Source organism: Chanos chanos, chromosome 8 (assembly GCF_902362185.1).
Source record: "Chanos chanos chromosome 8, fChaCha1.1, whole genome shotgun sequence".
Lineage (NCBI taxonomy): Eukaryota > Metazoa > Chordata > Actinopteri > Gonorynchiformes > Chanidae > Chanos > Chanos chanos.
The window spans coordinates 10,141,200-10,154,242 of record NC_044502.1 but is presented as its reverse complement, the minus strand read 5'-3'; the positions used below and the strand labels follow the sequence as shown (position 1 = coordinate 10,154,242).

At 44.1% G+C, this 13,043-nt stretch overlaps 1 protein-coding gene across 1 annotated transcript in view; it reads right to left on the bottom strand.

The window, feature by feature from the left end:
• Positions 1 to 12,274, bottom strand: part of septin9b (septin 9b) — a 40,470-nt gene extending 28,196 nt beyond the window's left edge. The window contains exons 1-2 of the mRNA XM_030781242.1: positions 12,220 to 12,274; positions 5,877 to 6,497 (exon numbers count right to left, since the gene is read on the bottom strand). Coding sequence (XP_030637102.1) covers positions 5,877 to 6,497; positions 12,220 to 12,274 — 676 coding nt within the window. The remainder of the gene's footprint in view (positions 1 to 5,876; positions 6,498 to 12,219) is intronic.
• Positions 12,275 to 13,043: the final 769 nt, after the last annotated feature.

Here is a 13,043-nt window from a genome sequence, read left to right as displayed (position 1 = left end):
TCCCCTCCTCCATCACCCCCCCCCCCCCCCTTTCCTATCGCCACCTCCGCAAGGCCAATTACTCAACAGGATGCACTGAGTAATGCTTATGGATCACTGGAGCCTGCAATTACACAGCCAGAGAACTGACCTCGCACACACCACTGCCTGAGGTCAAAAAAATAATGTGGCCTTTTATGCAGAAAACCATTTCTTACCGTAGGGAGAGAGAAAGTGACTGAATTTCAGAGAAAATGTTTCTACATTTGACTTCTGATGAGTCATCAACGAGAAAATAGCATTTCATAACATCAGAATAGCAAAAACCATGAGCAGCAGACTGTGGCAAGTAGACAGCTGTTAGCAAAGCTAACATTTTAGTCCTATTTTCGTGTCGAAAAATAATGGCTATCATAAAAATACCAAAACCGCTGAAATGTGTGACGCTACTCTTATTTTCACATCTCTGAAATGAGACAATTAGCTATGTAAGCTATAACCTGACCTAGAATAAATTAAGGTTTTCCGCAATACCCAATGAGGACACAAATATATCCCCCAAAATCTCATGTTGTGTTAAGAGCCCTGCTCAAAACCTCGCTTACAGTAAGACATGACAATAAGGTCTATAAAACCAGCTTCAGAGTTCAGTCTCCCGTTGAATACATAATGGGAACCAGATCTTCCTGTCTATAGCTACTTACTCATGTAGATACTGATCAGGACATTTTCACTCAGCTCTTTACTAGAAATGAAGGGCTTTTGAAGGTGAAATGCTATTGGGCATTACTGTCTGGAGATGTGTGTGCACGTGAGAGAGAGAGGGAGAGAGAGAGAGAGAGAGAGAGAGAGAGAGAGGACCAAGTGGGTGAAAGTGGGGAAGAAAAAGATGGCTATGAGAGATGTCTGAGAGACCGAGACAGCATATTTGCGTGAGACTGCCGAGACAGAAAATGGCATGCCTCATAGCTATGACACAGTGTTGTGTCCTTGAGAAGTTTCCAGAAGAAGCTCTATCTAAAAATCTCTATGTAAATTCTCTCTCTCTCTCTATCTTTCTCTCTCTCTCTCTATCCTGATATTCTCTGTCCCTCTCTCTCTCTCACTCACATCAAAATGTGCTTCATTTTGTATTTCAGTATTGCTTCGTAGTTTATGTGCGCGCAAATGTGAAAAATGTCAAAGTTCCAGGTGTTGACAAAATACTATGGGGCGAAAAAGGCACCAAAACAATATCTCTCTGTCTTTTTGCTTTGCTTCCCATGTCCCCTCCTCTTTCTCTCTCTCTTGGGTTGAACTGTGAAGCTCAAAAGGTTAACACTCTCTCTCACACACACACACACACACACACACACACACATGTGCATATGCACGCACGCACGCACACAAACACACACACATACACACACACAGACGCACACTTACATACACACACACACACACACACACACACACACACACACACACAGGATGAGGCACTGAGCCAGACAAAACACAGAGCTAGTTGGAGCAGTGTGTGAGTGACCCTGGAGCAGCAGAGGAGACTTCATGGCTGATGAGAGCTCTTTGTCACTGTTCTGTCAGCTTGCTTGCCTGCATTAAGTCCAGAGCAGAGAGAGGGGGAGAGGGATTACTCTAGTAATTACTAGGCCACAAGTTTTGGGTTATGGGCCATGGAACAGAGAATGGAGAAAACTCCTCCATCTTCTTAAACTGAGCTGAACCACAGTAACTGCTTGTGGATTTATTTTTTTTAAACTTTACTTTTGTCCCTAGTTCTAACTTTATGTCATTCTCTCCTTCTTTTTCTTCTTCTTCCTTCTCTTTTTCTCTCTCTCTATCTCTCCCTCTCTTTCTCTCTCTCTCAACACAGCACACCAGTCACTTATTCACTTATTTAAAATATCACTTATTTACTGTAAGATCGACCTCTGAATCTACAGATAGGTATGGGCTTAAGCGGGAAATCTGTTACGGTTCTTTCACTGGGAAACACTGAAATAGAAAATAATTCAGACACTCAGTAAGATCTAGGTCCCGTCAGCGTCGGGGTTGTTCCTCAGAGAATTCACTATGCTATATTAAAAAAGGACATCTGAGTCATCCAGTCAACCAAGGCTGCGGATACATCCCACCAGTTATAATATCATCCCCCCTCTCCCTAGTATCACTAGGTTGGATTAGATGTTGTATTAAGTGCAAACACAAACAAATGGACATCAGTCTTTACCAATGCGACTGTAAAATTCTCAGTTCAGCACTTAAGCACAACGGCCGTGCAGAGTCATTGACGTTTACATACAGAGGCAATCTATGCATGCAGGTTCTGTTCAAACAGACTGTGTTAATAAAGCCATCTGGGGTTGCACACTATGTGGGAAGCTGAGGGTCATACAGAAAGGCTGTGTATATGACTCAAAGGCTGGGAGAATGTTCTGCTGTGATCACATGACTGCTCGGAGGCCAGGGGAGCAGCATGGAGGTCATGACGAGAGGGAAACAATCGCACCGGCAACAAACGGAAGGCAGGAAGCGAAGGAAACTGATGTGTATGCCTGTGAGGTCATTTCCTGTCAGAAAAACTGAATGGACAGGAAAAAAGCTTATCTAATACAGTCAGTAAAACTCATAGCTGAGTGGAAAAAGAGTCCTCGTTATGTCAGCCTCTAAAACCTGGCTGGAGAGGCTCCTGGTAAATGACTTTAACAGTATAGCCAGGCTCTTACTGCCGTACACCTCCGCATTTTTCTTTCTTCCATGCATTGCAAGCCAATAAGGCTGCGGATCTAATACACATTTGGATGTGATCCAGTTCACGCGAGCCAGTAGGAAGAAGGGCACTATCAAACAGACAGTAATACCACAGATCTAAATGAATTTGATGCTGCAAATGACATATATGTGACTGGTGAGCCATTAGTAGTACATTTCTTTTGTTTCTGGTTCACTGATACTGATCACGAACACTGTCAGACAGGCTCCTCTGTCAGGGTGGGCCAAAGAGCCTGCAGGGCAGGTCAGCCTTAATTTAGGGAGAAAGTGGCCTTAATAAAAGACATCCCTACAGGCACATAACTGGACCGACCTCCTGGATGGTGAAGGACTGGTCCTGCAGTGCGGAGTGGAAAAACACAGAGGGATATGAGTCATACTAAGGAAAGGTCTGTCATGGAATGAACAGGCTGTTACCTTGCTAAAGAGAAGCACTGGAAAAAATAGCCAATCAAACTGTTGAAATGATGTAGCCACATTTGACACTGGAGCTCTGTTTAGTAATTCTAAGAGTTCTACTCTGGAATTTGGAGTGTGCAGTCATTCAACACACAGGGTATCTGACTCACACTGAGGCGAAACTCACAAGGTGTTCTCGGCCCGCTTGCCTTCCTTCTTGGCCGCACAGTCTGCAACGAACTGTCGGATATAATAATGGTGACAAACACGGATAGACCCCTATTCAAAACAGATCTGCTACATTTCACTCATAGCCAGCAGTTTAGGAAGCCCACTGTTCAGTCAAAATCAGCCTCTTGAAGCAAATGGTGACTACGCCGGTGATACACGGTCATGCTTTGAGTGACAATAACAGGTCTGTTTCGATCTCGTCTTACCACGCATTCGTATGGAGAGGAGCAGACCTCACACTGCGGACACTCGCGGCTGAGTGCTGAGGCATGAGATCATAGTTGGCTCTTGTCTTCTATTCCTCCATGGAGTTTACAGGAACCTCATTGGCTCGTGGCTGTGGCCCTCACGCGGCCCTCGAGACCTTCCATCTGCTAGCATGCGTCTGTATGGGCCAAAAAAACTATACTCTGTCCTAACTGTACAATTGTCTATTTGAACAAATGTACCCAAAAAAAAAAAAAAAACCCAAAAAAGCGTTGTGTATGTGTTTGTGTTTGTTTTGTGAGCCTTGGGCATGTATATATTATGTGCTCATGGAAAAGAAGAATAGGGCGAGTGTGTGTGCGTGTGTGTGTGTGTGTGATGGGGGGTTGCTGTAATCAAATCCAAATGTGTCAAAAAGTGCTCCCTTCAAAAGGCTCTGTCCCTCCTCCTGCTGCTCCTCCTCCTCCTCCTCCTCCTCACATGTAAAGTTACACAAGCAGAGGAAAATCTGAGCTCAGGGGAGCAGATTGGAGCTGAACAGGACGGGGAGTGCTGACAGACAGGAACCCAATCTGCTTTAATCAAACAATCAGCTCCCATTACTGATTCTCAGAGCAATGAGCGAACCCCCGTTTTCCCTGTGTGAGATCACTCAAGGGTCATAACACGTACTCACTGTTAATCCTTCAGTAGAATGCAGTTTCTCATGTCTAACATGTAATCTGACAATCTAATGCATGACGTCACGCCGCACATATCTCTGTCATGCATCTCGCTTACTTGAAATACACGCTCGACAGTGATTTGGACCATGTACTCCAAGGGTTTGTGTGCATATGAAAATGATGGCGTTGTGTTGTCACAGAAGGTTAGAACATATGCTGCACTAGTCTGGATCTACGCCTGCACAAGAGGTTTAATTAAACGTGTTCTATATATGGTCATCTGGGAAAAAAAAACCCACTCTTTTCAGCTCATGTAAAAATGACAAGTTTTTCATCTGTGTACAGAGAGTCTGCTGGAATTGGCAGCTCTGAGATGTGGACTGATTTAATGGTGGCAAGGGCTGATATTCCCTCAATGACTCACCACTCACATGCGTTGCCATAGCAACAACTTAACCCCGCACTGAGGTTTCTGCCATTAATTCAGCCTCCTAACCAAATCACGTTAAAGCAACTTCAAAACTAAGCACAAGACAACAGTAAAACCTCAGCTGCACTACCCTAAATATTTGATTTTAATTATATGTTACCCACTTGTCACGTGTTACTTAGGAAGAAATTGCAAACTGTTAAGTCCTGAAGGCACTCGTTTATCAAATCCTGCTAGACTGGCTATGTGCTATTACATTTAAACGAAATCAGATTTATCTTGTTTCTGGGAAGAGCCACCTAATCTTCAAACGCATTTCAGTAAAACGACTTTGGGTTTACAACTATGGCTCAGTATCACTCCATTGTCTCACTACATCAAGCACAAGGGTTAGCTTATTGTTTATGTGGTTAACGTTTATGTGGCTGTATGTGCCTGTACGAGGGCATGTCAGATGCACAGCTGGAGAGAATGGCCCAAGCTCAAATCCCCCGTGTTGTTAGAGAATTCTCTAGCTGCTTGATTGGCTTGCTCTCTTCCATGGCTCATTTGACCCTCTCCAGTTTCTCATGGAAGAGGCCGCGCCAAAAACTCAATGGCCTGTACACAACTTCGCTCGATCTCCAGCAGAGATCAAACACAGCCCCTCTAGCTTTGGGTTTAATCTCGACAAATGACTCTGAAGGCAAGGCGCCAAATAAGGGAGAGAGAGAGAGAAAGAGAGAGCGAGAACAAGAGCGAGAGAAAGAGAGAGAGAGAGAGAGAGAGAAAGAGAGTGACAGTGCTCAACGTGAGATTGCTTTCCATAGAGACGCGCACCCCAGCGAGTACACTGAACTTTAGAGGAAGGCTAGCGTACTGACAACAAAGAGCTCCCAAATACGTTCCCGCCGGAGAGTTAGGGACTGTCACCGCGCAGCTGTGTTTGAACATGTTTTAAGATACTAAATATTTTCTATTGCCGAACGCGCTAAACATTGGAGCGAATAGACCGAGCTGCCAGAGCAAAGACTTGGCGGGATGTGCTCCCCCCACCTGCTAACGTTCTATAAAACGTGTCACAATGTTTGATTTGTTACACACAAACTCAGTCTCAGGCCTTCACCCAGATGTACAAACGTGGTGTCGGAGAAAAAATGAAGCAGTAAAGCAATAAAAAGCAGAGGTTGAGTGGGTCGTGGACTTACTGTGACCGTCGGCGTTCGGCGACTTGCGGCCGGCGTGATTGGGAGAAGAGCAACGCGTGGTGATAGTGGGGTTGTGGTGATTGTCCTGTCCTTTGCTGTCCGGCGCTCTGGTTACGCTGATTTCCGGACGTCTGCTCGACGTCTCGCCGGGGCTCGGGGGCTCGTTCCTCCTGAAGGTGGTTTCTGGGAGTTTGGCACTGGCGTGGGGCACGGCAGCGGGGGCACGAGCGGGTTGGACGTTGGTCTCCAGGGGCCTGCTGAAGGTGACCGTATGCTTTTGCGTGGTCTCTGATGTCTTACTGTGGCCCAGAACCTCAGGTCTCTTCAGGCCAAAACGAATGATGCCGGGACTAGGGGAGCCGTCCACCGGTTTGCTGCTGTTGGAGGAGATGTCGATGGAGAGTTCAGTGCGGCGAGACACGGGCTCCGGGGTCCGGGCCTTGGGCTTTGATGCGTCGGACGGCTTGGGGATGCTGTCGTGACCGGGCCGTGCCCCTATCTCGTGGTAACGTTGGCTGGTCGGAGAGATGGCCGGACGTTGCTGGGAGTTTGGCGTGCGGCGTGTGTGGGGAGAGGAGTTTGTGGAGGTGTTGTCACCGTCCTCCACCTCAAACGACCTCTTTAACGCTGGGGAGGTGAAATGTTAGACAGAGATGCATTCTATGAGTCAACAAACTAATATCATGCCTATGTCAATGAAGCACATAATTCTGACTGACATAGAAACACAGCTTCAAGGAGATAAACATGTTCAGTGTTAAACAGAACAAGACAAATATCACAACCACTGTCTATCCCAATGACTGCCTATCTAATTCACCAAATAAACAGAAACACAAATCTCACACCTACCACAACCAAAAGCGAGTCAACATCAAAGTAAACTTTCCCAACCAGAGACTATCAAGGAATCTGGATAACTCTCTCCAGTACCGTGCTGAGCTACAAAGGAAATGTACTGTTTCCACAGCAGAGCAGCAAGTCAGGTGGAAAATGTAATTCAACATCAGCCAAAGACAGCAACTTTGATTACACACCGACTGACATCACATCCTGACACCGAGAAGTGGTCTCAAGCAGGCACTCACATCACATTGGGGTCTGCATGCACTCATACACTCAAGTTCAGCTGTCCCCTATGGGTGTGAATCTGTCAGTCTCTGTAACACGCCTAATGTCTGGTGTTGCCTAGAGAAGCCGTCCTAGATCTAAAAGTAGAAGGTTACTCATATAGGATATAAATGGCAAATTTAATAAGCTTGAGGGTCTCTCACTGTACCGCTGAGTTACAGTGTCCTGAAATGGGTCAAACAAGGATTGCTCTTGGACAGTCTAGTGCTTGAACTTGACCTTGTGCATGTGTGTGTGTGTGTGTGTGTGTGTGCATGTGTGTGTGTGTGCATGTGTGTGTGTGTGTCTGTGTGTGTGTGTGTGTGTGTGTGTGTGTGTGTGTGTGTGTGTGTTTGTGTGTGTGTTTGTGTGTGTGTGTGTGTGTCTGTGTGTGTGTGTGTGTGTGTGTGTGTGTGTGTGTGTGTGTTTGTGTGTGTGTGTGTGTGTGTGTTGTTTGAAATGACAGAGTATCATCTCTCAGGGCCCTTTCTTTAAACTCCAGAGTTGTAATGATTCCACAACTGCACACGATGTCATCAAAGGGTTCCCTAATCCACACTGGCCACGGTTTTAATCCAATTTACTGGTTTAAGCAGTAACTTAAACCACTTCTAACACTTGATACTTTTTTCTTCCTCAGCACAAATAGTGCTCTTGCCAAGCACAAACAGTGCGGCAGAGAGATGCCCAGATTGTCTTTTAATGTCTGTGGTCCTATCTTTCACACTACTGTCTTCATTTAGGAGGCAGTAATATCAGTTTCAGAGGTATTAGTAATACTATATGTGTAAAAAAAAAAAAAAAAAAATTGTTACTTTTATTATGAGGGGTGAGATGTTAGACAGAGATGCATTCTATGAGTCAGCAAACTAATATCATGCCTATGTCAATGAAGCACATAATTCTAACCGACATAGAAACACAACTTCAAGGAGATAAACATGTTCAGTGTTAAATAGAACAAGACAAATATCACAACCACTGCCTATCCCAATGACTGCCTATCTAATTCACCAAATAAACAGAAACACAAATCTCACACCTACCACAATGAAACCAAGTATAGGTAAATAATGCACATTTATGAATTTGTATGACTAGCCACTTCTACTGTTTACAGAGGCTGAGTAAGAAGAGCTATTTGCACTAAAAGGGAAGACGGATTCTACTACTGACTAGCTCTCTTGTGCAGGAGTACTTTTCAGTGCATCTGTCTAATCACATGCACTCACGATTTAGCTGAAGCCTAAGTGAACTGTGTGTTGTTTTTCGACCAGGGCAAGAGGAAGAAACTATCTTCCCATGCACACATCTCTGACACGTTACAAAGTCAGTTCTTGGCTTTTAACGACAACATAAAACCTGCATTTCCCATTTTCAATTTTGTGCATGACCTTAGTTGCCACCACAGAGCAGTAGACTTGAGTAGATTTGTAATAAAGCTTAATGTTTAAGTGTGGTAAAAAAAAAAGAAGAAGAAGAAGTTACAACTCATAAATTTATGCATAAACTTACATATGTCCAAACCATTCGTGCTTCAGAACTCAATATGCCTACCACCCAGTTGTTTTATCACTTTGTGGTGAGATTCCAAAGGAAAATTCCCTCTGAAGCGGAGCCAGGCATACGGATGTGCTGCACAGGAAGTTTGCTTGGTTCATAAGGGCCAACAAAACCCTGTTTACCTTCTTCACTTAACAGATGCAACAGATCAAGTAGCTGATACTGTGCATTACGCTACATAAACGCGAGAAGACTACTGACAACGTTAAAAATCTAGTTTAAAAACGCACTCCTTTAACACGACTCCAACATCTGGGACGTTTAAGCGTGTTCTGGTCTATGCTATTTTTCCCAACAGCTCTCGATCAGAAATGCATTCTCTGTGGTAAATTTGTGTTTTTTTTTTTCTTCAGAGAGTCAACGAAGTAAGACAACCTCTGGACTTTAAGCAGAGCGTTCTGCCATTATCGTTTTTATTCCTCTTACACATCTGCAGAGATGTCACCATTCCAGTTCTTTTTTTTTTTTATCCCCTGTGAAGCGGCATTCCCAGACTATGAGGTGGGAACAGAGGGAGTCTCCCTAAGGAAGAGTCCATCACTTGGGACATCTCTCTCCATATATAAGAAAAAAACGAAAGAGTAATTTTCACTCTCTAATACACTCAACGCTGCTTTTAATAGAAGTGAACTACATTTGACCGTTGCCATTTTCCAGCAGTGTTTAGGACTTCGAGTTTTATTTTCTCGGATTTCCAACAAAGAACCGTTCAGCTCTCCACCCACTTATCCGCTGCCACTTTCACGAGATCCTTGTCTGTATACACGTAATGCTGATCCACTGCCAAAGGTCACTTATCGACTAGACGGTGTACCTCTTTCATTCTCAGGGTAATGTAAGATCATCAGCTTCAAAGAAAATGAGTTTTTTTGACATGCAGACATCTGTGGGGGTGTCTTGAATGCACATTAAAGCACACTGAGACATGAGCGACGTCTCTAGCAGTCGAGTCCTAACACAACCTCACTGCTTGTCAACATCACATCTTCAAATGCGATGTGCGCTAACGAGCGACGCCACGGTGACGGGGGCCCTCAGACAGCTAACAGAGCCCACTAACTGGATCCTGGGTGACCAGTGGAGCAGGCGTCCTTAAAGAGAAGTCCCAGACAACTGCTCACCACAGCTGAAAGAGTGGAAGGGCCTGTCCCTGGGGCCGTGGAGTTTGGGGTCTGCATGCCACAGTTCATCTAATCATGTTAATCTGAGTGTGTGTTTTTACAAGCATGTGTGTGTGTGTGTGTGTGTGTGTGTGAGTGTGAGTGTGAGTGTGAGGGTGGGGGTGGGGGAGTGGGGGGCGCGTTTACACATTGTAAAGTAGTTATTTTTTATATTTATATATATATATGTAGGTGACTGTCCTAATGGGGCGCAATTACATGTGAACATTGCTGCACTGTTCCTTTCTCAGAGTAAATGAGGAAGGTCAAACTGCAGACTCTAGGATCTTTACAAGCAATCATGTTCCTCTGTTTACCATAACCACTGTTAATATGTCACTACTGGCTTCTCCACAAATATCACATGATAACCCGCACAGGGAGAAAAGTGAAAATAAAAAGAAGTTCTCGGGCGGGGAGGGCTAAATTGGTTAGTAAGAAGCCCAGCACAATTCACGAAATTGGAAATGTCAAGTAACAATATGATTTCTCAGTGACTCCTATTTATCATTTATTGGTTCACATTCTTTTTAAGCTAATAAATCCTAAGGAGAATGACCTAGCAAGTCTACACATAATTATACGTATAAAACACATGAACCTCATATCAGTTTACATCATTTAACGTGATTGGCACTCACCGTGCCTGAATCAGAGTTAATACAAGCAAGAGTCTGCCAGGCCCAGATAACTAGGGGTACAATTAAGATAATAGTTAAGCTGTTGGAATTCTGTTCTGTTTGGTTTCTGGCCCTCATAATCCCCCTCAGCTCATCAGCGGGTAGGACATGCTCTCTCCTTGGAATCCTGATAGCTTTAAACACACTCGTGACAAACTGAAATCCTGGAGTCTGCCGTGTCCACTGATTGTTTAGAAAAATCAAAACAGAAACAGATAGGCAATTCTACAGAAAGTGACTTGAGCGCTACTTGATCTGGCATTACTTGATCCACTGGTAAGTCGAGTGGTTTGACCGACAATAACAGTGTGATGCTACTGTATCAGTTTTCTTTTGACGCTTCCTTGACTTTAGCCCTTATCATGATGTCAGCTTGACACCTCTTCTGACAAAATCACAGATGACAGAGATAATGAAGTCTGCAGTGGACTGACAGAACACCATTTTGTGTCAGGGAAAGACCAACAAAATGTCACATCTTGTCACATAATCAATTTCAGGCACCCACTGACATGCCAGGCAAGATAAAAGTATGTAACCAGCCCACAGTCCAAATGTCTCTGTTGTGTTATTGTTTCATAAGAGTGAAGATGTGATTTACTCATTCAGATATCTCCCTGCGAATCAATCATGGAACCACCATTCATTTGCCTTTTTTTTTTTTTAAAGAGTTACATTTTTAATACGCTCTATGCTAATACACACACACACACACACCACACACACACACACAGAGGCATACACACATTCACCCAGTCAGGCCGAGCAGGCACGAGAACACACACACTCTTTATGCCCATTCTTGGCACCAGAAAACTTGCACTTTCCATGGAATTTCCTCTCCCTGTCCAAACGCCCTCTCCCCATATGAGAACAACAGGCAGACAGTAGCAGCGCTCTGATGTCTGCAAAAGCTCAGTAATACAACATCCAACTCGTGTATGATCACCATCACACCAAAACCACACATCCCACAACAATTTGCAACAGTTTCCTGTACATATGCACAAGGTCATCTTCCAAACTACGCAACACATTCTACCAATCGTTGATATGAAAGAAGCATGGCCTACTGTATGACACCAATGACATTAAACAAGTCTGGAACCAGTCTATTATATTAGTGATATTTATGAAGACCGGAAGCAGCGGATGTTTAATCTGAGTTTATCTGGGTCTGAATCTTTAAGTGGATGCTTAAACTGAGTATGGAGTAAATGGGGAGGGGAAGAGAGAGGAGAGGATGATGGCAGGAAATGACTGGAGAGACAGATTCCAGCATCATGTCAAATGAAAGAGCAATGCACAGCATCACAGTACAGGTAAAGTTAAGGGGGGAGGGAGGAGGAGGGGGTCTAGGACAGATGCAGATGTTACATTATAGCTGAGGCACTTCCCATCCTTATCCAAAGTTCTTATTCTTCACAGGAGGACTTCCCGTGGCTACACATCATTGCTAATGCTAATGCCCTGATGCTGTCCACTTTTAAAAATGACACAGAGATCAGGTGGAGCAGACATACGCACAGACACACACACACACACACACACACACACACACACACACACACACACACACTCACTCACTCACACACCCATATCATTTTCATAATATCAACAACAATGTAGTAAAAAAAAAAAAGATAAATATATATTAATCACATTATTATTATTCATACAAATGCATACAGCGAAGCGTCAAGATATCAGAGAACCCTCATCTAGGTTCTTTTGGATTACAAAGGCAGGTTTATCCTAGATATTAAGTTATAAACACTTCAATAATAAAGACTCAGAGAGAGTAATACAAAAATTAAATCATGAAAATGTACAAACCTTCAAAATCAGATATAATTCCCTCCAAGTGCTGATTTACAGTGGAATCAGACATTTTTTCGTTGACTATTTTAAAGGGTAAGTGTCCTCTCTCCTTCTGTTTCAAACAAATCCCAAATTAGGAGTCAAATGTGTGTTGAAGAAAAGGTAGAGCTATGTAGCCTTAGTCACACTCAACTTTCTTAAAGGAGCCGCGTGTGTTTTCTGACTCACTCCTCAGCTCAGTTGATCAGTGCAGCAGGAGTAGGAGAGTTTAAGACAAACCCCCTACCCCTACCCCTCCCCTCCCTCCCAGTCACCTCACCCACCCCTCTCTTGCTCTCTTTTGCTCCCTCCCTTTCTCCTTCTGTCTTCACTTACTCTTTAAGCCTCCACGACTGTTCTGTGTGAACGATCAGATTCTTTGCCTGAGCACCAAACAATTGTGGTGACCCTGGACACACACACACACACACACACACACACACACACACACACACATAACACTTGTGGCAAATATAAGAGTCACCACCCCTAGTCTTTTTGAGCCAGGTCCTCTAACACAGACATGCATACAGTGAGAGATATTATATACGCCCACACCTGGCATCTGGTACACGCAACCTCAATAGAACTCTTCAGCAGCGTGCGTTCGAGTTACTGCATAACCAGACCTTCACAGAAACATTGCTTTTCTTGGCTTCTGTTCAAGAGGTGTATGAGGAAGGTCTAAACAGCTTTGTAAAAGCACCCTTTTTAAAATTCTCCAGTCCTTTCCCTTAACCTGTTTGCCCAAGGGGGGATTGTGAGAAGAGTAACCTGGCTTTCCATCAAACGACTTTTGA